This window comes from Daphnia pulicaria, chromosome 6 (assembly GCF_021234035.1).
Source record: "Daphnia pulicaria isolate SC F1-1A chromosome 6, SC_F0-13Bv2, whole genome shotgun sequence".
NCBI classification, from domain to species: Eukaryota; Metazoa; Arthropoda; class Branchiopoda; order Diplostraca; family Daphniidae; genus Daphnia; species Daphnia pulicaria.
Genome location: NC_060918.1, coordinates 22,989,133 through 23,010,503, shown reverse-complemented (window position 1 = coordinate 23,010,503; position 21,371 = coordinate 22,989,133). Strand labels below are relative to the sequence as shown.

The window sequence follows — 21,371 nt, the reverse complement described above, 5'->3', positions numbered from 1 at the left end:
GTATCAATGACTGACTGGATTACCATTATTTATTTCCCCCATGGCGATAAAATCAATTCTAAACCAAACACTGAAATATCAGGATTTGCGTCGTGCAGTCTAAACAGTTGATATAGTCACGTCAACCGAATCGAACCACATACTAATCCCGTATTTGTATAAATAAAAGATCCGAGAGCATTTTTGTTTGAGATGAGATAGAGAATCAGTCAAATAATCCCTTTTAGTTTGCCATCAGGACAACAATACACGTCATAGATAAAGGAAACTAAAAATCTCATGTGACCTGCAGGTCTAATCAGATGAGGACGAGTTTTCTAAGCCCCCCAGTTATCACCTCCAGTAAGTTTTAAAAATAATCATCATCATCTTGTTGACAAATGTGTCTGATGATTACGTACATTTTTTTTTTTTTTTTTTTTTTGTGGTTACGGAATAATTTTAAATTTAAATCGGTTGACTAGAAAAGTCCGCTAAAGTAGGCACTTGTGGTACGCAACAGCGCCTTGCCTGGCAACAGCTCGAGGACGAGAAATTCTACCGCATTTTGAATGCGCGCCATTTTTAAACATTCAATTTTGCCTCCACATTCAAAATTGCCAGGATAAATTTTATTAGACGTAGCTACAGGTATACATGCCCTACTTGCACACTTACGAACACTCTAAACAGCAACGTGAACACACTAAAAAGATAAAATAAGCATTGAGTTAACAAACAGTCGTTTGATTCAGGCACACACAAAAGACTTGAGAAAGTAGCGTTCGCATTCTCTTCCGCGAATGCAATTCTTGATATCTTTCCTGCCTACTTTGGGCTCGAAAGAGCAGTGCTCGTTCCCATTGTCAGGTTGGCGTACTTTTTCGTGCTCCGTCAATTTGACAATCATCTCATGTTTGGCCTCTTTCATCAGCTCAGCGATCGATTCCGCTTCTCGTCGGCCGACCTCAACGATCTCACGGCGCTTTTCCTTCAAGTCTTGGGCGCTCAACGGATGATCTAAAGCCATGATCTCATCCGCATTGATAGTCTGAGGTGTCAGGTGACGAGTGGAGACTCTCAGGTAAACGCTGTTGGTTTCATGGAGAAGGTAAACGGCCCGACTGACTTTGGCTGCCTGGCTGATTATGCGATGAATCAGCGGCAGGGCAGGCGATTCGCTGTCCCATCCCGCCTCATGTCGTTGGGTTGCCAATTGCACGCTCCACTCCACCAAATATTGGAAAGCTTCCAGTTCAGGAGTGACGAGTTCTTTGACGGTTCGCGTTACGATGCGCACGGACGCAATTATGAGACAAAAACTCCCGCTCGACTTTAACAGTGTTGACACTTTTATTTGCTAGCTTTTCTAAGATAATTTGCGACATCGTCGCCTCCCTAAACCTCAGACCTTTTTTAGCTTTTACTAAGTGCGGTCATGGAAATTCCTCCCTCTCCTACGCCCACCGTGCAAAGTGAGGGTACGATTTCCATAGACTCTAGAGTAAACGGAATGGACAATAGACAGCCAGTGAGACCTCAGCCTAGGCCCCCACGTTCTCGATCGCGATCTACATCATCTGATAGAAGAGGACGTCGAGGCCGAAGGTACGACAGGGATCGCAGGCGCGACTCGAGGGATCGCAGGCGCGACTCGAGGGATCGCAGGCGCGACTCAAGAGATCGCAGCGGAAGGCGTCGTTCATCTCAAGATAGACACCGTAATCGCCGAAGCAGATCAAGATCGCGTTCATCAAGGCGTGACGGAAGACGTTCCCTGCCTCCCCCAACCTCAGGTCCGGAGGTTCCAGCTCCACGACCGATTCTGCCAGTTTCAAAATTCGCGACGGACCAGCTGGCCTCGTGGATGTCGGTGGGACAGCCGGCGACCTCGACTAAGGAGTTGAGGGACACTTTCAACCCGGATTTTGAGGACGCAACCTTTTCCCTGACATGCCCGAAGATGGATGATGTAGTCGAGCGGCAGCTTCTGAGGGACAGGAACGGCAAATACATCAATCAGCGGGAGCTGATCTGGAAATCGACTCAACTTAAGGTACTCGATGTGGCCAAACCTTTGATGTCGCTTTGGAATCGCTTCCCTGAGAACTCGGAGGAGGCCGTTATACTCGAGTGCGCCATTCGTCTCTGGGCAGAAGCGCACTTTTACATTTCAAAGAATCGTAGGTCCAACGTGATGAACAGCGTGTACCCGCGTTTTAAAAATCTGCTGAAGGACCCATCTAAGTTTTCGCCGGCGGAAGTTGGCCATCTCTTCGGGCCTTCCTTTACGAGCGCGTTACTTCAGGCGGCAGACGAAGACGCGAAATTACAGAAAGTGGCGGCATCAGGAAGAGGAAAGAGCTTGAAGAAACCTCATCAGCATCCAGCCGAAAAGAGAGCCGAGCAGCAGCCTAGCACATCAAGGCACAAGGATAACGGAGAAAAAAGAATCTATCAGACAAGGTATGCAGCCAATCCGGTATCTTTTCCTATTAGTTTAAGCCCCGATTTAGTTGGGGCTAGAATTAAGTTGTTTGGCAATGCGTGGCGTGCAATTTCTAAAGACCCCTGGATATTGAGCGTGGTGGAACGGGGTTTTTTCATCGATTTTGTATCCCGACCGTTGCAAAAGACGGAACCACCGGAGAGCGTAATGGGCCAGCAGATGGAAGCGGTGTGCGCTGAAGAGGTGGCCAGCCTACTGAGAAAAGGGGCCATCATGGAAGCTACGGAAACTCCGGGTTTTTTCAGCAGCATCTTCGCGATCCCAAAGAAAAGCGGAGGTTTTAGGCCCATTATTAATTTAAGAAATCTAAATAGGCACATCCGTTATGAGCATTTTAAAATGGAGGGCCTTGATGTAGTAAGAAATCTTTTACAAAAAGGGGATTGGTTAGCAAAGCTAGACCTCAAGGACGCTTATTTAACAGTTCCCGTGTGCCACGCCCACCAACCTTTTTTACGTTTTCGCTGGAAGGGGACCGCATTCCAATTCACATGTCTGGCCTTTGGCCTTGCGCCAGCACCGCGGGCTTTTACAAAGCTTTTGAAGCCGGTGATGGCCGCCCTTCGTTCAAAAGGGGTAAGAGTAGTTATATACCTGGACGACATGTTGTTTCTGAACCAAGATAGGAAAGGGCTTGTGGAGGATGTGGAAATGGCCGTCAAACTCCTTCTGTCTCTCGGGTTTTTGATAAATTGGGATAAATCCCTCATAGAACCTTGCCATTCAATTGAATATTTGGGCATGGTCATTGATGCCCAGTCCCTCTCCTTCATTTTGCCGGACGAAAAAAGAATGAAGACGCGGAAGTTATGCGTTCAGGCTCTGGAGAGAAACGGGATTAAGCTGCGAGATTTAGCCAAAGTTATGGGGAATTTCGCCTGGGCCATTCCGGCCGTCCCTTTCGCCCAGTCTCATTATAGAAAAGTGCAAGCCGAACTCATCCGCGCGCTGAGAAAAAATGACGGGAATTTCGATGGTTTCATCTCCCTATCCGACGAGGCAAAGGCCGACCTGAATTGGTGGGTGAGTAACATGGACCTAACGGAAGGAAAGGTTTTGTTTCCCGGCGAACCGGATTTAATAATTTTTTCGGATGCTTCTTTGAGCGGATGGGGAGCCTCCTGCAACGGTGTGACAACGAGGGGCCCTTGGACCCCAACAGAAGCCGCCTGTCACATAAACGAGCTTGAGCTCTTGGCCGCCTTTTTCGCCCTCCAATCCTTCACAGCGAAGGCGTCCGACATTTTTGTTTCGTTACAGATGGACAATAGCACGGCGGTGTGCTACGTAAATAAAGGAGGAGGCACGCGTTCCTTTTCGCTTACGCGAGTGGCCGGAGAAATTTCGTCTTGGTGCGAAAAACGGCGCATTTCAATTCAAGCGGTGTATTTACCCGGGCATCTTAACACGATTGCAGACAGAGAATCGCGGGCGAAACCAGACTGCAGCGATTGGCTATTGAGCCGAGCAACCTTCCGGAAGCTGAAAGCGCAATGGGATTGCGAAGTGGACCTTTTCGCGACGGCTTGGAACCGACAGCTGGAACGGTTTTATTCCTGGCGGCCACAACCAGGAGCAATGGGGACCGACGCTTTCACCGTGAGCTGGAAAGAATTAAGCGCCTACGCCTTCCCTCCCTTCGGTCTGGTCTCCAGGAGCCTCGCGAAAATCAGGAGGGAGCGAGCATCATTAGTATTGGTGACCCCGTATTGGCCCAGTGCAGCGTGGTTCCCACTCGTTTTGGAGCTAGTGACGGACGTGGCGCTAGTCATGAAGCCGGACGTCGAGTTGCTGACGTCACCTATCGGAGAACCTCACCCCCTGCCGTTATGGTTAGTCGCATGGAGACTCTGCGGAGACGTTTCACAGGCCAAGGCCTTTCGGATTCGGTGGTCAACTTACTGTTGGAAGGATCGCGCCGGACCACAAGATCTGCTTATCAGTCCGCCTGGAACCATTGGCACAGTTGGTGCCTCGAGCGCGGTTTGGATTCCGTGTCGGCTGATTTAAATCCCGTTTTAGAGTACCTGACGGAACTGCATGCTGCTGGTTACTCCTACAGCCTTCTGAATTTGCATCGTTCAATGCTGTCGTCCACTCTGGAGCAATCGGGTACCATTCCTGTCGGCCAATTACCTTCCGTCAAGCAGTTGCTGAAAGGGGCTTTCAACCGCAATCCTCCCCGGCCCAGATATGACCGAACATGGGACGTAAGCAAGGTGGTCGATCTGATCGCATCATGGGGCCCTAACGAGAGTTTAGACCTATCGCGGCTGACGCGAAAACTAGCCATGTTATTGGCGCTGGCGACCCTTCTAAGGACGTCCGAGTTGAGCTCGATCTCTTTCGACTCTGTTCAATTTACAGAAGATGGCGCCACCTTCACTCTAGGACGCCCGAGAAAATCCCAGCGCAGTGGAGCTTTACAGTCCGTAAAAATAAAAAAGCTGAACGACCCACTGGTTTGCCCGGTCCACTGCTTAGGCACGTACAGGGCCCTGACGGACGTCTGCCGTACTGAAAGTAACAACGAGCGTCTGCTCATTGGCCTAATTTCCCCTTTTAAAAACGTATCCGCCAGCACGGTGAGCAGGTGGATTAAGTTAGTACTGAAGGAGGCAGGTGTGGAGGCCATTTTTTCCGCCCACTCAACCAGAGGAGCGGCCGCGTCGCGTGCCGTGGCTCAGGGTATCCCGATAGACTCGGTTCTGAGATCAGGCAATTGGGCCGCGGAATCAACATTTACGCGTTTTTATAGACGAGAAGTGCCCCATACCATCGCTTTGACAGAAGCTGTTTTGTCGCAAACTCCATCGCTTTGAATTCACTGTTAAAGTCGAGCGGGAGTTTTTGTCTCATAATTGCTACAATTGCTCGAGGGATCGCTCAGCGATCCCGCGGAGCAATTAGAATTATGATAAAAAACGAAGAGAGACTTTAACAGTCTCTTCCCACCCTATCCCACCCAGATGTTAAAGTCTTGTCTGCTTGATGTCAAAACAGGAGCAGAGGAGGAAAGAGCGGCGGTTATGGGCCGGCAGGTGCCGGGAAGGAAGCAGCCAAAAAATAAAGAAGCAGCAACAGAATCGCGCAACCCTTCTACCCAACCGGTTACTGGCCATGGAAATATTCAAGAAATTTTTTGTTTGTTCAGTTTGTCTGTTTTCATTTGTTTCCTTTATGTACGGTCAGATGTCCCCGTTATCCCCTCTAGTTTGTTTTTTGACCCGCACTCAGCAGCTTGAAAAAATTCTGAGGTTTAGGGAGGCGACGATGTCGCAAATTATCTTAGAAAAGCTAGCAAATAAAAGTGTCAACACTGTTAAAGTCTCTCTTCGTTTTTTATCATAATTCTAATTGCTCCGCGGGATCGCTGAGCGATCCCTCGAGCAATTGTAGCAATTAAATTCTGCCAGCCGTCGATCATCTGTTGAATGCCATTAAAATTGATCAAGCTATCCGGAATTTCGTCCTTGTTTACGTTATTATTTTCTGCCTTCACCGTCGACGAACATGGATTGGACGTAATACGGCGCCGTTCTTTCCAGGTTATTGAAGCTCCGTCGAGTTGCGTAGCGAAGTCTACAAGCTTTTGAAAGGTGTTTTCGATTTCAAGCGATTGGTTGCGAAAAGTTTCCGACGCCATCGCCAAAGTGTTGTTGAGTTGGAGAGAAATGAGTTGCGTGATCTCCGGTGAGGGTTCCGTAGGATTTTTCGGATTGCCCAGCAGGGCACGAAGTAAAATGATGGCCGTTTTGAGGGAATCGGGCAAGGTGAGCGACATTATTTGCAGTTGGGACAGCCAAGATTGATGTTGGACCAACGCACTGTACTGCAAATGGCTTATCCGATTCAGAATATTACGGAAGCTCTCCGGTCCACTCTTATTTGTGCTGTGCTGCTTCTTCGGGTTGAAGGATCGAGTTCGTGTTAGGACAATATCGGGAGTCGAAAAGGCCAGCAAAATCAGATCGCTCAAAACTGCCGTGCCGGTCGCTGTCGCTGAAAAAAGTTGGTCCCGCTGAAAATCATCGGGATCGCTCATCACCTTGCGGAACGTTTGATAGACTCCAGAAATGTTCATTAACATTTGATCGCCAGTCTCGATGTCACTGTCGCTTACACCAACGGCGCGCTTTCGTCGAAAAGGATCGGTTTCATCGACTGCGAGCCCGACGGATAAAGAATTACAGTCGGGGCAATCTGAGGATTCTACTGCAAAGGATTCTGCTAACTCCGCCTCTCTCGACGACCGAATCAAGCGGCGAAAATCGTGGGCAGTTTCCTTTGCAACCAACGTCTCAGTGATTGCGGCTGCTCCTGATTTTTCATCCTTTTCGAAATATTCGAGAATGTCGTTGACGTTGATGGCTTTGATAATATCCTTCGAGGTTTGACTAACGGCGAAGTCCTGAAGCACCTTTAACTTCCCGTGCAGTGACGTCAAGAAAGTGGTGACCTTTTTCATCTTGACTCCGTCGTTAATAGACGCTCCCAAATCCGCCTTAGTCTGGGTCAGGGTTCTGTTGGTCTGTAGTTGTTCAGCCGAAACTCTTTGGGCCAGTGTTTCAGTCGTTTCGTAGTCTTCCCGCAAAGAATCCAACTCTTTTTGCAGCTTGGCTAAATGCGCTTCAGATAGTGTGACTTCGGCCACAAGACTTTGAATTTTGTACTCGGCTGTTTCGGCATCTTCAATTAACGCCAGCAGACCTGCAGTCACCACCAACTTCACTGGAAAGGAGTATTGAAAAATTTTTATGCAGTTACGGAGAAGAACTTTGTTATTATAAGATTGTTATTAAAATTTATATAAGTAAAAAAAAAAATTACGTCCTATAGCACTAAAGAGTTTGTCCTTGTGTTTCTTGCGCAAATGAGCAAGATTGTACGTTTCTATACTTTTGTTGAATTCCAAAGAGGAAAGCGACGCGGCGACTTTTACTTTTTCGGTTTCCATCTGACGTAATGTTTGCTTCCTGTTGCTGTTTCTGCTCTGGCTGTCTATGAATTTCTTTCCAAGACTGAAGGATTTCCCTTCCAGATAGGACACAAAAGCCACGATGATTGGGACAGATTTACGGTACTTTGCAATGTGATTTTCAGCTTCTGTAACTGCCCCTGAAATTGAAATGAGTGAATCGTTGACGGACGGCAAGATATCGGAATTATTGTAGCGATCCTGAAAATAGCTGATCATCTGAGATGTACTAAGGCCTTTGAGGTCCGTGGTAACAGCTGCGTCAAAGCTAGACCAATCGCCATCAGATAAATTATCTTCAAGGGGATCTCCACTGGTGTAGTCTTTGACGCAATGCTGATCTTTCTTATTATTCCGGCAACTGCTGCTGTCATTCATTTTGAATATATCGACCAATAAATGACTGAAATGCGTCAAGGTTTCGTTGAATGGCCAGCTAACGTCTTTCAACATATTTTTTATTGACGGCCGCTCAAGCTCGTGATATTCGAAGTCTTCGTAGTATTCGTCAAATGAATGGTTCATATCGTCGGTTAGACCTGATTAAACAAAAATAAATGGATAATCGACCGAAAATTGACATGAAACTTAAACAAAAATAATTCACAAAAATTAACAAAATTATTGAGATCGTTGTAAATGCAGGCCTACCGTTGTGTAGAATCATTGACAAAATTGCAAAGGCACACCAAAAAGACAAGTAAAACATTGACCGATTTGGCATTGATTTTTTAACCCGTTGATTTGCCATAGTTACCAACCTAAAACCTATAGTGATGATTTTTAACGACTCCCGACAAAACAAGAGTGCTCTCACTCAAAACTACGCATCGACATTTATACGTTTTTTTTACAAAGCAGTTAATAAATCTGTTAAATTCTCTGGCCCATGCAAAGAGTTCAAAGAGGTTCACATTCAGATTTCATCAAGGGTTTTCCCAAAAAAAAAACTTTATCTTTCTGTATGACGCTAAAAGTAACAGACATGCAGTAATTCAAGAAGAGTTAATAATTTCGCAATTCAGCAGTAATTATCTGAATGAACCCGAACTCAGAGTGTATACAAAACACAGTCCTTGTGAATGAGTTATTTCTAAACAAGTCCAATATCCATATCCAATATCTGAACATATGTTTATTAAGACACAAACATCCACTGTTGACCTAAAACACCGGGAATGCAGCTCATGGCCCACACTTCAACTCCGTCGGCCACGGAATCTTGCGACACCGTCAGACACTTTTTCCAGTCGTTCTCCAGACGGCCTCGATTCAACTTCCACTTCTGGCCGGCGCCTTGTTGGCCGTTCTTTTTTTCTGACTGAACGAGGCGAATGTTGGCGACCGTGTTGAACGGTGCCGTGATGCATTTGTTCCAGCCGTTGCAGATGCGGTCGCCGTCTTTCATCCGCCAATACTGACCAAGTTCGTGACGGCAAGACTGCTGGACGAGCTTGGTTCCATCACCTCCGTCGTTGTTCAGACTGGCCAGACACTTGCCGGAGCCGTTTTTCAAACGCATCGATGACCTAGCGTTTCGCCGACTGTTGTCAGCGATAGGATTCTGATCGCGAGTGGGTGATGGCGTTGTGATGCTAAAGTTTGGGTCGGACCTCATTTCGGAATTGTCGATACCCTGCAATAGTTGCGGTTGTTTCTGGAAGCAACAGCCACAGGGAAAATTAGAATAATTATTAGACTATTACATGGCAGTTCAGTTTTTATACCAACAGTTCCAGTAATATTTTCCAAGGAGAAGGCGTTGTTGTGATTGGGTCCTCTTGTCTTTGATTTATCGGGTACAGCAACCACGAATAACGTTCTAACAGGTTTTTTACTGCGATCATTTGATCTTGATAAATTTGATTCGTTTCGTTTCGCAGCCGTCCTTCGAGTAATTCCTATCGAAATAAAATTCCGTTGGTTAATATAGTCTAATAAAAAAGAAATGAATGCTCTTGCTCTGCACCATTTGAACTGCGTATGTCCGATCGACGACCATCATTTGTTGGGCCAGGCCGATTTTCAGTTTGATTAATTCGTCACTACGGCGCTGATAGCTAGCTTCGAGTTCTTCCCGCAGCTTACGCTCCGTTATGTTGGCCTTATAATAGAAACATGATACGTCAAGACAGATTTACTTGCAGCTTAACAAGTCAATAAACTTACATTCTGTTCCCCGGCGTCTATTTTTTGAAAAATGATTTGAAGGGCTGAAGTCTGAAGTTGACGTTCAACTCCCATCTGTCGAAAAGAAAGCGAACGTTTCTTGTTATTTATTCTTATTGTAAAATTAGAAAAAGAATCAAACACAAAAATGGGGCTACAACTTACGTCGGTTTTGATTTGATCTATCATTTTTTGGAGTAATTCCTGGTCTCTTTGAACCTGTCCAAAGGCAAAATCAAATGTGAGTCGAGACGTATCAATCAAGGCATTTTTTAATGATACACAAACCTTTGATTCGATTCTCTGAAAGCTGTCGATGACGGTGGTATTGATTGATTTGAAGTCTCCTTGTAAAGCTGCAATCTAGGTACACGGACTAAATTAATTATTACACTAATAAATGATTGAAATTAAAATCACATACCTGACTTCCAATAAGATCATCAATTTTTTTATTCGATTCCACGTGACCAGAAAGTAAACCATCCATAATAGTCTGCAACTGTATAATTTAACGAGCGTATTATCAAGAACTGATGCTAAGTAGAAGACTAATAATTTACCCTAGTGGTTTCCATTTTGTAGCGGCTGTCTATGTCGGACATGACGGATTCGAAGCGCTCTTGAATCTGGCGCTCGATGGACATGTGAATGGACTCGTCAATTTTGACAGACATGACCAGCAAAGACGATGCGTAAGAGACGAAAAGCTTCCTATCCGTAAAATCTTGGTTGGCGTAGCTTTTCATAATTCGGCCCAGATCGAGTTTGGAGGCCAGGATGGACTTTGGACGGAAGCGGTATCCGCTCCACTGGATCGATTTTTTTGCTTCTCTCAGTAACTGCTGAAAAGTTACCGTGTTCATCTGCCGAAACTGTGAAAATTGGCCTAGCGAACTTGAATTGGCCGAATTCTTGTCTCCAAAGAGTGCTGGATTTTCCAACAAACTCTCTAGCATGCCGTCAAAATCGTTTATAGTTTCATTAGTCGAATGCCCACCATCAGCGAAAAAATCGACAAGCATTTGTCGGCCTTTAGAGTCGGTTGTGTTGTAGATGCGATTGATCATCGAGGCCATTTTGTCTGGCCGCTGGTTCTCCTTTTCCCAGTAGAGCGACTCCCAATTGTGTAGATTATCTGACTGGACCACCCGTTGTTTAGTCATGGCCAGCAGTTGTTTCACAGCCCAGTAAATGTTGGAATGCTGATGGTCGACAACTTCGGTGTCGTCGAAAGTCTCGGCGAAGATGCTGTTGGCCGACTCGGCGATGAGGCGCTTGGCATCTTGTGGCGTAAGTAAGACAGTCTCATTGTTGGGGAAGCGACCCATCAGCCGGTTGAAGAACTCGCCGGATTGAACGCTGCTGAGGCGGACCGTCGTCTCCTTCCGCCTGGTTTTCTGCGACTCCAGTCCCAATTTCAATTTCAAGTGGTAAAATTGCTGAGGATTGAACTTCATTTGCTCGGCCAGAGTGTCGCAATCTTCGACCGATGAGCAAATCATGCTGAACCGCAGGAATTTTTCCTGCTGATATTGTTGCCGGACGCCGCTCAGAGCGTATTGGCCCGTGAGTTTGTGTCTGGGCGTCGTCGCCACGACCCATTCGAACGGCAAGACTTCCAGCTGGTGTTTCTTGACGACTTCCCCGAGAACGCCACTCAAATACTCGGCAATCTTTTCTTCCAGCTCATCATCCCACAGGTGAATAACGAAACGCAATTCCGCCTCGCCAGTCACGTTGTTGTGAGAACTGACGGCGCTCCGGTGATCCAGCAGAGCAATGGGCGTGAAGAAATAGCGCTGATGGTGCGGGTGACTCTTCCGGATCGTCGAGTCGCCGCCGTGCTGGTAGATTTTGACGCGGAAGTCACGATAAGGCATCGATTTAACGGCCAGCGGAGACAACTGGAGATTGGCCCAGGACGATTCCAATCCTGACGATGTTGGGGCTGGAACCTTGCCGTTCTTGTCCTTGGTTGCCTGCAGTACGCTGAAACTCTGAACTCTAGAAATGGCAATCAATAAGGCTAACAATAGTCGAAACAAAAATTTTAGCATCATGATGGTATTTTAAGTTGTGACGTGGCTGATCACAGAGAGAAGTGCGGCAGTTCTCGGCAGTTCTCTCATTACAGCCACCCATCATCATACAGCCGACGAGGTTTTTATTCCATTCTTGTGCACGAAAATTTCTGTTGGGATGTGGGGTGTTCGTCGGTAGTTCGGTGATCCTACGCAGCTTTAGGTGATCATAGGTCACACAGATAAACAGTCAACCGAACTGGAAATGTGTGAATTAATGTAAACACTCAAATGATAAGTCAGTGTGAGTTTCAAGTCTGGAAAAAACCAAAGGTGAAAGGGTAATGGTCAAATAGCAAAAAGTTAGTCGTCCGGAGCAAAGAGTAAATTTAACATTTAGATTGATATCTTGTTACATTTGGGGATAGTTCATTTTCGTTTAGCCAAACTAAATTTAGGAAAAAACCCAGGACGTCATAAAACAAAATCAGGAAAATCCAGGAGATGTTCAGACTTTTCTTCGACGAAAAGCGCTTCACTTTCTGCTTCGACCGCAAGTAGGAAATAAGATATTTTCACTGCGACTGGAAATATTTGAATAAATAAAATAAGAGTGAAGACGTGCCTCCTTCGCTTGGCTTGCAACACTATATAGATAGCCGTTACAGCAGGCGAATCGAAATCCATATTTCATTCCTACAAAAGACCTCATTTCACCATTTCGTAATGATGTTTTTTTTGTTTTTTTTCAAATTAGAAATTAAAGTGTAATTATCCTTAAATGTTATTTTATATGGTAATATATAATATATTTTGTTTTATAATAACACATGTAGGTTCCGTTTTGATCATGGACCGCCAATCCGTCTTGGCACTAGTTCTGCAGATCTTGCTGATAAGCGCCGAGTCGGAAAGTCAACCGAAAGCCCCGTCATCTTGGCCAGCAGCTGACGTCATCCATCTATCCCCGTTGGCTGTCAAATCGATGCCCTATCGTGATTTCCGCATTAAATTCTACCGTCGCCAGAACGATTTAATCTACGATGTTAGTAGAAGTGCAGGTGAAAATCAGCAACCGGCATCCATTGGTGACGTGCGCTATTTTTACACGCCCATAGGATCACTCGATCACCGGAGTGCCGTCAGCTACCACAACAACGTGACCGGTGAGTCCGAATTGCGTTTCGTTATTCACCTGTGGGATGATGAGCTGGAGGACGCGATTGCCAAGTATTTGAAAAACGTTCTCAAGACACCGGTAAGAAAAGAAGATTTGGAAGTTATCCCTTTTCAGCGGATCTACCTAGAACTCAACACCAAGCTGCAAGAATTTGTTCAATTCGAATCGAGAAAAGCTTGGACTCATTATTACGTGCAAGAGAGGTACATCTGGCCCCGAATGAAGTGCCCATCCACCATGGATTGCAACAAGATGGCTGAGCAAATGAGGCTCAATCCAACCCAGTTCTCCGACTGCTTCCAACTGAAATTCCTAATGGAATCCCAGCAGCGGAGCACACAATTGTTGAAAAAAGAGATTTCCATCGAAGCCAGCAGTCTTGTATTAGGTCGACTCTACAGCCGAGTCGAATCGAAATTCCAGCGTCAAAATTACGTTCTACTAACTCCACTAGACACCCGACAGCTCATCTTCGAATCAGTCAATAAAATTATTTCGCAAAATTTCGATGACGGAGCAGTGGTGGACGATTCCAACATGTACGCTTCACTCGAGCAGCTGCTGGTACCTTCGAAACAAAACATGAATGGTCAGCCGAAAAATCCATCCGACGGCGGTTGGGATTTACTTTACTGGGAGCAGGACGAAAATTACCGACCCGACAAACTGGCCACAATCATCAATCAAATTTACAATTGGTCAGATTCAAATGGTAAACGCAAGTTGATTGAGGTTTTTCGACTAAAACGTGACCGCTCCAAAAGTTATTCCGACGCCGATTTGAGCGCCATGTTCGAAAAATTCGCATTCACGGTCGGAGATTTTCTACAAAGGATCGAAGTAGTAGATGAACCGACTCCTGACGATTACGATTACGACGTTGTAAACGTTACAAAAGTGGCAGAGGACGAAGCACCTCTCCCAAGCTTCAAAAGGGAGATGATGAGTACGTCTGAAGCCCTCTTCAGCCAAAGCGGTTTCCATGTCATAGGCCTACCAGATAAAATCAATCAAACAAAGAGCGACTGGGACGCCGAATTTTCAGACATTTTGGAGGAACACAAGACATTGGCCTTGAAGATGCTCATGGCGAGTGGAAATGTTATAAAATGGACGGGAAAAGAATTTGTCTTAAAGCCGCAGAAATTTTCCAAATTGAATTTGGCTAAATTGAGAGGTAGGCAGGCAGATAGCAGGGCTATGTTTAAGATTTCAGTTCCCTACCTCGAAGCCGACATGGTAATGAATCCTAAAATTGACGTCAATTTCTACTGGACTCCTGAGCGTGACTTGAAGGTTCGTCTGCAAGATGCGCTTCTCATTGTAGAGGAAAAATTCAAGCAAATCAAATCCAAGGTAAACACGTTGTCGCCCAGTTATTTGAGCCACTTATCACATTTTTACCTCTCCATAGATGACATCAAATTATACGGCACTAGTAAATGATCGAGAAAAGGAAATTATCGAGTCAACAGCGGCCCGTCTGCATGATGCGCTTCGCGATGTAGACGAAAAATTTCATCAAATGGAATTTAAGGTATAATTGTTGCCGTCAAGTCATTCTTAAACACTTATTATACTACAATTCTATACAGATGAAATCAAATTACATCGCAATGACATTAAATTACACGGCCCTAGTAAATGATCGAGAAAAGGAAATTGTTGAGTCAACAGCGGCCCGCCTGCAAGATGCGCTTCTGGCTGTAGACGAAAAATTCCAACAAATGGAATTCAAGGTATAAATGTTGCCGTCAAGTCAATTAAATCACTTATCGTATTTTAATCCTACATATAGATGGCATCAAATTACACCGAAATAATAAATGTTCGTCAAAAGGTAATTTGGGTTTTTGTTGAATAAGCCTATCATGACTCTATTGGCCTTCTGACTTTATTGGCGATGTATGATTGCGTTTTCAGATGCTGCACGATTACACAACCCAACACGAAGTCTTAGTGGAGAACACGTCGAAAAAAATCAACGAGTTGCATCATTTGGTCGAACAAGAGGTGTCGAATTTGGGCAACCAGACAAATAGGCAATTTTCCGAGCAAACTGCTATTCGAAATGCTCTGATTGTAAGTGATGCGCACAACTATTCATGCATTATCTACTATAATCCATTTACATGCTACATCACATTGTTGGGAATTCTACCAGCAATCTGTGAGGAAGGGACAGGCGATTGCACTGCAGTTGTCGAATGAAGCCTACGAAGAAAGTCTGCGTCAACTACGTGCCCAAGTGAACCGAGGGGCGAAACTCGGCCGGATGCCGTCGTCATGCCGAGACTTGTGGACGATCGGCCACTCCCACACGGGCTACTACATCGTCCAGGGCAACAACAACAAACATCCGATCGAAATCCTTTACTGCGACATGGCCGACAGAGGAAATGCCTCCAGCAGCAGCGCATTGCAACGAGACTGTACTAAATGTTTCATTCCTTTGCCTACTCTACAAATTGACTAATTCGAAATGTTGACGTCTTACAGACAGCAGAGCCGATTCCAATGAAAAGTGGATCGGTTATTCCGACGTCAAAACTTCCTCCGTTTACTTTTACGCCCAGCGCTTGACGACGTTCAGCCAGCAAGGAGCGCCAGTTCCATTTCAGGCAGAGATTTTGAATGCTGGCGGAGCCTTCCGCTTGTCAGACGGGACATTCAGCGTGCCCACGCCGGGCATTTATCATTTCTCCTTCAGCGGACTGAGAGCCGCAGCGAATCATTTCGTTCACGTAACGCTGCAAGTCAACGGCAAACGATTCGGCTCCGCCTATTCGGGCACACCGGAGAGCAACAAAGTTCCCTATCGCCCCACCAGCCTCTCGCTGCAATCGGTTCTCGAACTGAGACGAGGAGACCAAGTCCGTCTGTTTCTGGAAGCTGGAGCCATCGGAGCCGAAACACCGTGTCAAGACTGCGTCCATTTTAGTGGCATGCTTCTGACAGAATATTTGTAGCCTGACCCGTAGCTATAGAAAAATGTCATCCGCATAATACAAAAATAAAAGACACAGAAAGAGACAGTAGGAGAAAGCGGACCTAAACTAGAAACTGAGAATAATTTAGATAAGGGAAGAAAATGTAGTACGAATAATAAGTACACTTGAATGTGTGTCTCCTATTTTTTTTCAATAAAAATCCATTTAGTTGTCAAGTGCTTTAGTCGTAATTCAATTGACACAAACTGGAAAAAGCTAAGGTGGCCATACGTTAAATGACTAACGAATTATAGCGAAAAATCTGGGCAAATGTTTGCAATAATGTTTTTTTTTCCTTTCGCAGAGACTAGTAATACACTTTAACTCGCACATCGAGTCTTGTAAGTCTCCTTCTTAAGGTCATGTTCTCATCCTTCTTAAATAAGTAACAACCCTAAAAATCTATAGGAACTGGGATATTATAACGGAATGAAAATAAAGCGTTTTTGTACCCGAAGATTAAAATAATTTTTAATAATTTGGGTGTTGAGCAAATTTTAAAAAAAGTCAGTAAAACACATCAAAATAAAACCCGTTTTTGAATGTTTTCTCCCATAGTACAAGAATAAGTTATAGATTAATAAAAATTTTCCCCCAAATGAGAGGCGAAACCCAAATGTAGTACAGTTACTTTTATTTAATTTAAGTAAATTAATTCCCAAGGTTTCCATCTTCGCAGTTGTACAAACTCAGCTTGGGTTCTCACTCTGCCAATAGCATATACATCATGCTCGCAGAAAATTATTATTCCAGATTGATGAAAGTGGAAATCAGATGCACCAATCAAAAGGGTTGGCGTCAGCAGCCCTTATCGTGATTCAAGAGATCCTCTTTCTTAGCGGTTGGGTATTTCCAGTGAAATTAATACCGAAGATTCAATCGCGGATAAGATGCAGACTGCAGGCAAAACTGCAAGGACCAATAAAGTTGCGGCGATTACGCCACTACCATGCAAATGGCCACTCCACAACGCGTATACAAAAAGGTGGATTAGAGTTCTGAATTTTGGAAGACGTTGAATCAGTAAGATTTTACTTCGCTTGGGATCACCATCGAGATGCAGCGCCCCAGCATCGGAGCCTCACATTTGGCCAGCACCGGGCTCATTTTACTGGTGCTGCTGATGACGCAATTGACGACAGCAGTTCCTCAACAACGTAAGTCTCGATCGTGTTTCGTTCTTTCAACTGTTTAATAAGTTGACTTCAATTGATTGTAAAATTCACGCATGTAGGGAGAGCTGGAAATAAGCAAAGGGGAACGACAACTAGAGCCCCCCCCACCACTCCAAGAGCACGTAATATACAATTTTGCCTATTGCTCTTAAGATTAAGTGCTATGTTATGACTATACTGTATGTACTGAATTCGGCAGTGACTCCAACTGAGAAGTTGAATGCGGCCGACACCAAGATGGGAGGAATCGATAAAGGGATAGAGAATTTCAAGATTGTGATTGGCGGAAAATTTGATTGGGAACATCTTCTCGCACCTGCGCCACTCAGTATCTCCGTTCTCGGCGACCTGATGATTCTCTCCAACGTGGCTCAAGATTTCTCACTGGAAAAGGGTCGCCCGGCAGATGGATTTAAATACATGAAGTGGCCCAAGAGCTTCCGCGCCACTCTGGTACAGATCAGCAACACGGGCTACACTACGTTTCTCAAGGCCCACACAAATATGGACCAGATACGGTTGCACACCATGGCCATTCCGGCTCAAATGAAGCAGGCAACAAGTATCCTGTTCTCCAAGAACCCTGTAGTAATCGAGAAATTTCTGGAACTTCCTCTTGAGCGCGTTCTGGCCTCCAGCAACAGTTGCGTCACATTGTCGCAGGAGGTGGTCGACGGCTTTGAGAAACTGATCGATTTGACGATGGAAGTCATCGCCGTTTCGACAGCCACCAAGGGCATATCACAAGTGGAACAAGAAAAAATCAATCGACAGGTAGCTATAGCTAACTTCACTTTAGTCGAAAAGGAAAAGCTAAAGCGTCGAATCGAACAAGAGCACGAGAATATGGTAGAGTTCGTAGAGAAAAACCAAAAAATCTTCGAAAAATCCTTAGAAGAGGTGCCTGGCACTTTAGAAGTTTTAGGTCTGAATATTCTCAGTTTCTATTCAAATTTTTTTTTAAGTTTATTTGCATCCACATCAGTGACCGATAAAGGTTCATATTCGGATTCACCATCGGGACAAAACGGCAACGCCGGCAACTTGATTGAGAAGGTTGGAAGGAGCAGCTATTCAGCAGAGGACATCCAATGTTTGATAAAGACGGCAAACGTTCCAGACTGCATCAGCACCATAAGAGAGCTAGTAAAGCGTCTCGACAAAAGAGAAGACTTTGAATCGTTGAATTTAGCCGGGACGGGCGGATTCAATACAACAACAGATTTAAAACCACTTAAAGATATTACTTGGAACCATCAATGTTCTCCGATTGTGAACAGTGTTACCCTTGTCGATAGTTTGGTACAAGCACTGCAACAACATTTAAGTGAGATATCTTTGAAAAGGACTGAGGACATCGTCAAGAAGACAAACCTGACAAATACTACGCTAAAGACAAAAGAAATTACAAGTGCAAATAATACTAAACCAGATTCTTCGAAAGAAATTGCTACCAAACTATTGAAAGAGACGAACCTGACAAATACTACGCTAAAGACAAAAGAAATTCCAAGTGCAAATAATACTAAACCAGTTTCTTCGAAAGAAACTGCTATCAAACTATTGGACGAACTGAAAGCGTTGATTATCTGGATGCAAAAGAAAACTTTGGAAGGTAAAGAGCCGATCCAGAGTAGGAGCCCACTATCTCCGCCCATACCGCCCGTATCTGGATTTGCAGGCAACAACGCGTTGATCACAGCCCGTTTCAAGGTAGCGCAAGCAATCGAGGTGTTGAGGCAAGCACGGGAAAGCGCCGAAAGTACTCGAGCACAGATGATCCAAGTCAACAACGAGTACATTCAGTACATGGAAAAAGCCCAAAGGCTTCAAATCGAAAAGGTGTCGTACGACGAAATCATCAAAATGCTGTCGGAAGGCCTACAACTTCTCAGCGAACTCAAGCAGCACTGGGCCAAGCTCAATGAATTTTTCCTCATTATCAACAATTTGGTCAAAGTCACGATGAACAGTGAGTTGAACAGTTTTGTCAAGCAATTGAAAAAGAACAGTGACGTGAAAATCTTGACTGACGATGTGAGCCTCCAGTTCACTGCCAATCTCATCTTCGAGACAATCATGAAAGCCAATCAGGCGAGCTTCTTTGTCTATTCCATGGCCAGTTTGTATATCAAAGTATCTAACAACCACATCATGGACAGCTTGGCCAGTTTAGACACCATGATCAACATGGATCCACGGAAATCCGACATTAAGACAGCAAGGAATAATTTGCTGGCCAAATGCAACAAAGACTCGGATGAGATAATTAAATTGGTCTCCGAAGAAAAGCAGAAATTGATTGAATCAATCGATACGCGCGAGAGGGAAATTGAAGAATCCTATGCTTTCCTTAAGGACATTACTCTGCCAAAAACAGCGACAGAATTCGATAAAGAGATGGACTCAGCTTTTGAAATAACGAGCAAATAAATGGTTCCGTACGTTCTATCAATTAATCTCCTACAAGCATGAATATTAAATAGGCTGATGAATATTCCTTGATCTATTTGGATTTCTCTTTAAAGATGATTATTGTTCCCTTCAGTAGGACAGTAGGTTATATGAATTAATTTAGAAATTTCCTATTTGTCATTGTCTAAGTGTATAACTGTATATGCTGTATACAATACACAAATATTAGTGCAACCTACGTACGGTACTAACTAAATGGGACGAAAAACAAGCTTTGCATGGTAGCTATACCTATAATTTCTACGGGACACGTTATCCTGCAATAATACCGGCAATCAATTACTGTAACGCAGAGCCTTGAAGGGACACCAACAACCCAGGAATAATACACACACAAGACACCAAATAAAGGAAGAATCAACTTGTCCTACCTTTAAGGCTTAAGCCTGGGAAATACGGCCAGGCTTCCACAAGTAGTCCATCCGCAGAAATAAGTTGAATCCACCATCAGGCAGGATAGGAAAAAGGAGGTCCTCGTGAATACTCCTACACTCACATGGGAGTACACGAGGACCTTTAAAAAAAGAGGAAGAAGAGATACGTAACTCGATCGACATCGTCAGTAGTTTCTCCAATAAAGAAGGATACTGTTTATCTAAAGAAAAAAGAAAAATGGGTTATGAAAAATATTCACAGAATCAAGTACTGGAAAAGTTGAAAATAAGATAGTGTTACCCACTATCTCACCCTAATTGTTAATAATCAGGACAATTTAAGGTGTCTTTATAATAGGCCTTTACTGCATTTGTGCAAGTCATGCATCATAAAAATATCTAGCACGTCTAGCACATCACAGGATGAAATGTAACACAAATCATTATCCTAGTGATGATAATGGGATTGTTGCTGATGACAGGTTTATACCAGCACATGAAAAACTGGCCCATGCATATATCTTGTTGTTGCAATGGATGGCTTAGGCCTCAAATCTGCACAAAGGATGTACATACAGAGCATACAGAGACATTCAGAAATGCATCAAGAAGGGCTTACATGATAAATTTCATAAAGCTATTCAGGAACTCACATTTTACAAACCTAGAATAGGTTTTACTCTTCTAATAAGGTCCCAGAATTATTCCATTTGTATTCTTAGTTTTAGCATGGATTTAGGCTATTACCTGCATACAGTTATAAGTAATGGAGTGGAGAGCTGAGCTAAGAGTTCACACGACCAAATTTTTTGAATTTTAATTGTTGCACCATTTCTCGTGCAGCCAAGCCCAAATCACGCCCAAATTAGTGATAGACTCTGTTTTCTATGTAATCTTGTAATCTCATTGAACTTTTGTGTTTTGTCTATCGTCTCTCTTTCGAAGCTTGTGAAAATCGAAATGTGAAGAGCATCGAGTTTCGAGCAGACGACAATAATTTTAGGTCGCGCCTATCGGCTATAGATGTTATTCCAATGAAAAAGTAGTAGTCGAGCAAAAAGTCGTGCGCAGTTTACGCCGATGCGCACCACAGCGGTCGATAGCAGAACTAAGATTGTTATTACGCTTGACACTTAGCGTAGGCCCAATCCTTTGTTCGACAAGCAGACGGTTCTGAGGAGAGGAGGTAGAGCATTCAATTTAATCCCTTTAAGTTTCCCACCAGAACAACAATAATACGTCAATGATATAACGGGAGAAGCTGTGATGGGGTAGAAAACTAGAAATGGAGAAAATCATGCGTGAGCTCCAAGTCTTGTAAGCTTCGATTTATCACCCCCATCGAGGGTTTGAATACATTATCACCTTGTCGTCAGATGCACCATTTTACGGTGAATGCATTTGTCGTCTTTATTCAAGTATAGAAGAAAAGCTTGGACAGTGAGTTTATCAACAGCTAAAAATGTATTGCTGTAAAAATAACGAATATGGTCCTGGAAATGAGCGCGTCGTATTTCG

The 21,371-nt window shown here is 44.3% G+C and overlaps 4 protein-coding genes and 1 long non-coding RNA gene across 6 annotated transcripts; 2 read left to right on the top strand and 3 right to left on the bottom strand.

The window, feature by feature from the left end:
- Positions 1–596: 596 nt before the first annotated feature.
- Positions 597–8,304, bottom strand: LOC124342590. The gene is made up of 4 exons (XM_046795618.1): positions 8,118–8,304; positions 7,319–8,005; positions 5,894–7,219; positions 597–1,290 (listed from the first exon to the last, which is right to left on the bottom strand). Exons 1-4 carry the CDS (start codon positions 8,215–8,217, stop codon positions 731–733), a joined length of 2,673 nt encoding a protein of 890 aa, XP_046651574.1. The 5' UTR covers positions 8,218–8,304; the 3' UTR covers positions 597–730.
- Positions 8,305–8,583: 279 nt separating this feature from the next.
- Positions 8,584–12,209, bottom strand: LOC124342592. Its single transcript, XM_046795621.1, has 8 exons — positions 10,199–12,209; positions 10,060–10,137; positions 9,924–9,998; positions 9,801–9,854; positions 9,636–9,710; positions 9,436–9,570; positions 9,194–9,367; positions 8,584–9,123 (listed from the first exon to the last, which is right to left on the bottom strand). The coding sequence occupies exons 1-8, from the start codon at positions 11,696–11,698 to the stop codon at positions 8,605–8,607; spliced, it is 2,610 nt and encodes an 869-aa protein (XP_046651577.1). The 5' UTR covers positions 11,699–12,209; the 3' UTR covers positions 8,584–8,604.
- Positions 12,210–12,270: 61 nt separating this feature from the next.
- LOC124342585 lies at positions 12,271–16,163 on the top strand. Its single transcript, XM_046795597.1, has 8 exons — positions 12,271–12,382; positions 12,496–14,195; positions 14,254–14,376; positions 14,435–14,578; positions 14,638–14,679; positions 14,763–14,921; positions 15,004–15,271; positions 15,339–16,163. The coding sequence occupies exons 2-8, from the start codon at positions 12,510–12,512 to the stop codon at positions 15,806–15,808; spliced, it is 2,892 nt and encodes a 963-aa protein (XP_046651553.1). The 5' UTR covers positions 12,271–12,382; positions 12,496–12,509; the 3' UTR covers positions 15,809–16,163.
- Positions 16,164–16,820: 657 nt separating this feature from the next.
- LOC124342610 lies at positions 16,821–19,653 on the top strand. Of its 2 annotated transcripts, XM_046795650.1 has the most exons (3): positions 16,821–16,986; positions 17,064–17,929; positions 17,990–19,653. In XM_046795650.1, exons 2-3 carry the CDS (start codon positions 17,173–17,175, stop codon positions 19,435–19,437), a joined length of 2,205 nt encoding a protein of 734 aa, XP_046651606.1. In that variant the 5' UTR covers positions 16,821–16,986; positions 17,064–17,172; the 3' UTR covers positions 19,438–19,653. The 2 variants fall into 2 exon arrangements, with proteins under 2 accessions (XP_046651606.1, XP_046651605.1); XM_046795649.1 differs by having other exon boundaries at positions 17,064–19,653.
- LOC124342984 lies at positions 18,035–20,796 on the bottom strand. Its single transcript, XR_006919061.1, has 3 exons — positions 20,601–20,796; positions 19,851–20,074; positions 18,035–18,147 (listed from the first exon to the last, which is right to left on the bottom strand). It is a non-coding gene; the product is annotated as an uncharacterized LOC124342984 (long non-coding RNA).
- Between the last annotated feature and the right edge of the window lie 575 nt (positions 20,797–21,371).

Coding starts and splice junctions, on each gene's coding strand:
- LOC124342590 (XM_046795618.1), bottom strand. CDS start 8,217: ATGGCAAATCAACGGGTTAAAAAATCAATGCCAAATCGGTCAATGTTT. Junction 8,006..8,117: donor GTCAATGATTCTACACAACG/GTAGGCCTGCAT, acceptor TTGTTTAATCAG/GTCTAACCGACGATATGAAC. Junction 1,291..5,893: donor GATCGACGGCTGGCAGAATT/TAATTGCTACAA, acceptor GTTTTTGTCTCA/TAATTGCGTCCGTGCGCATC.
- LOC124342592 (XM_046795621.1), bottom strand. CDS start 11,698: ATGATGCTAAAATTTTTGTTTCGACTATTGTTAGCCTTATTGATTGCC. Junction 10,138..10,198: donor ACAAAATGGAAACCACTAGG/GTAAATTATTAG, acceptor TAAATTATACAG/TTGCAGACTATTATGGATGG. Junction 9,571..9,635: donor TAGACGCCGGGGAACAGAAT/GTAAGTTTATTG, acceptor TTCTATTATAAG/GCCAACATAACGGAGCGTAA.
- LOC124342585 (XM_046795597.1), top strand. CDS start 12,510: ATGGACCGCCAATCCGTCTTGGCACTAGTTCTGCAGATCTTGCTGATA. Junction 14,579..14,637: donor TCCAACAAATGGAATTCAAG/GTATAAATGTTG, acceptor TCCTACATATAG/ATGGCATCAAATTACACCGA. Junction 15,272..15,338: donor CAGCGCATTGCAACGAGACT/GTACTAAATGTT, acceptor GACGTCTTACAG/ACAGCAGAGCCGATTCCAAT.
- LOC124342610 (XM_046795649.1), top strand. CDS start 17,173: ATGACTATACTGTATGTACTGAATTCGGCAGTGACTCCAACTGAGAAG.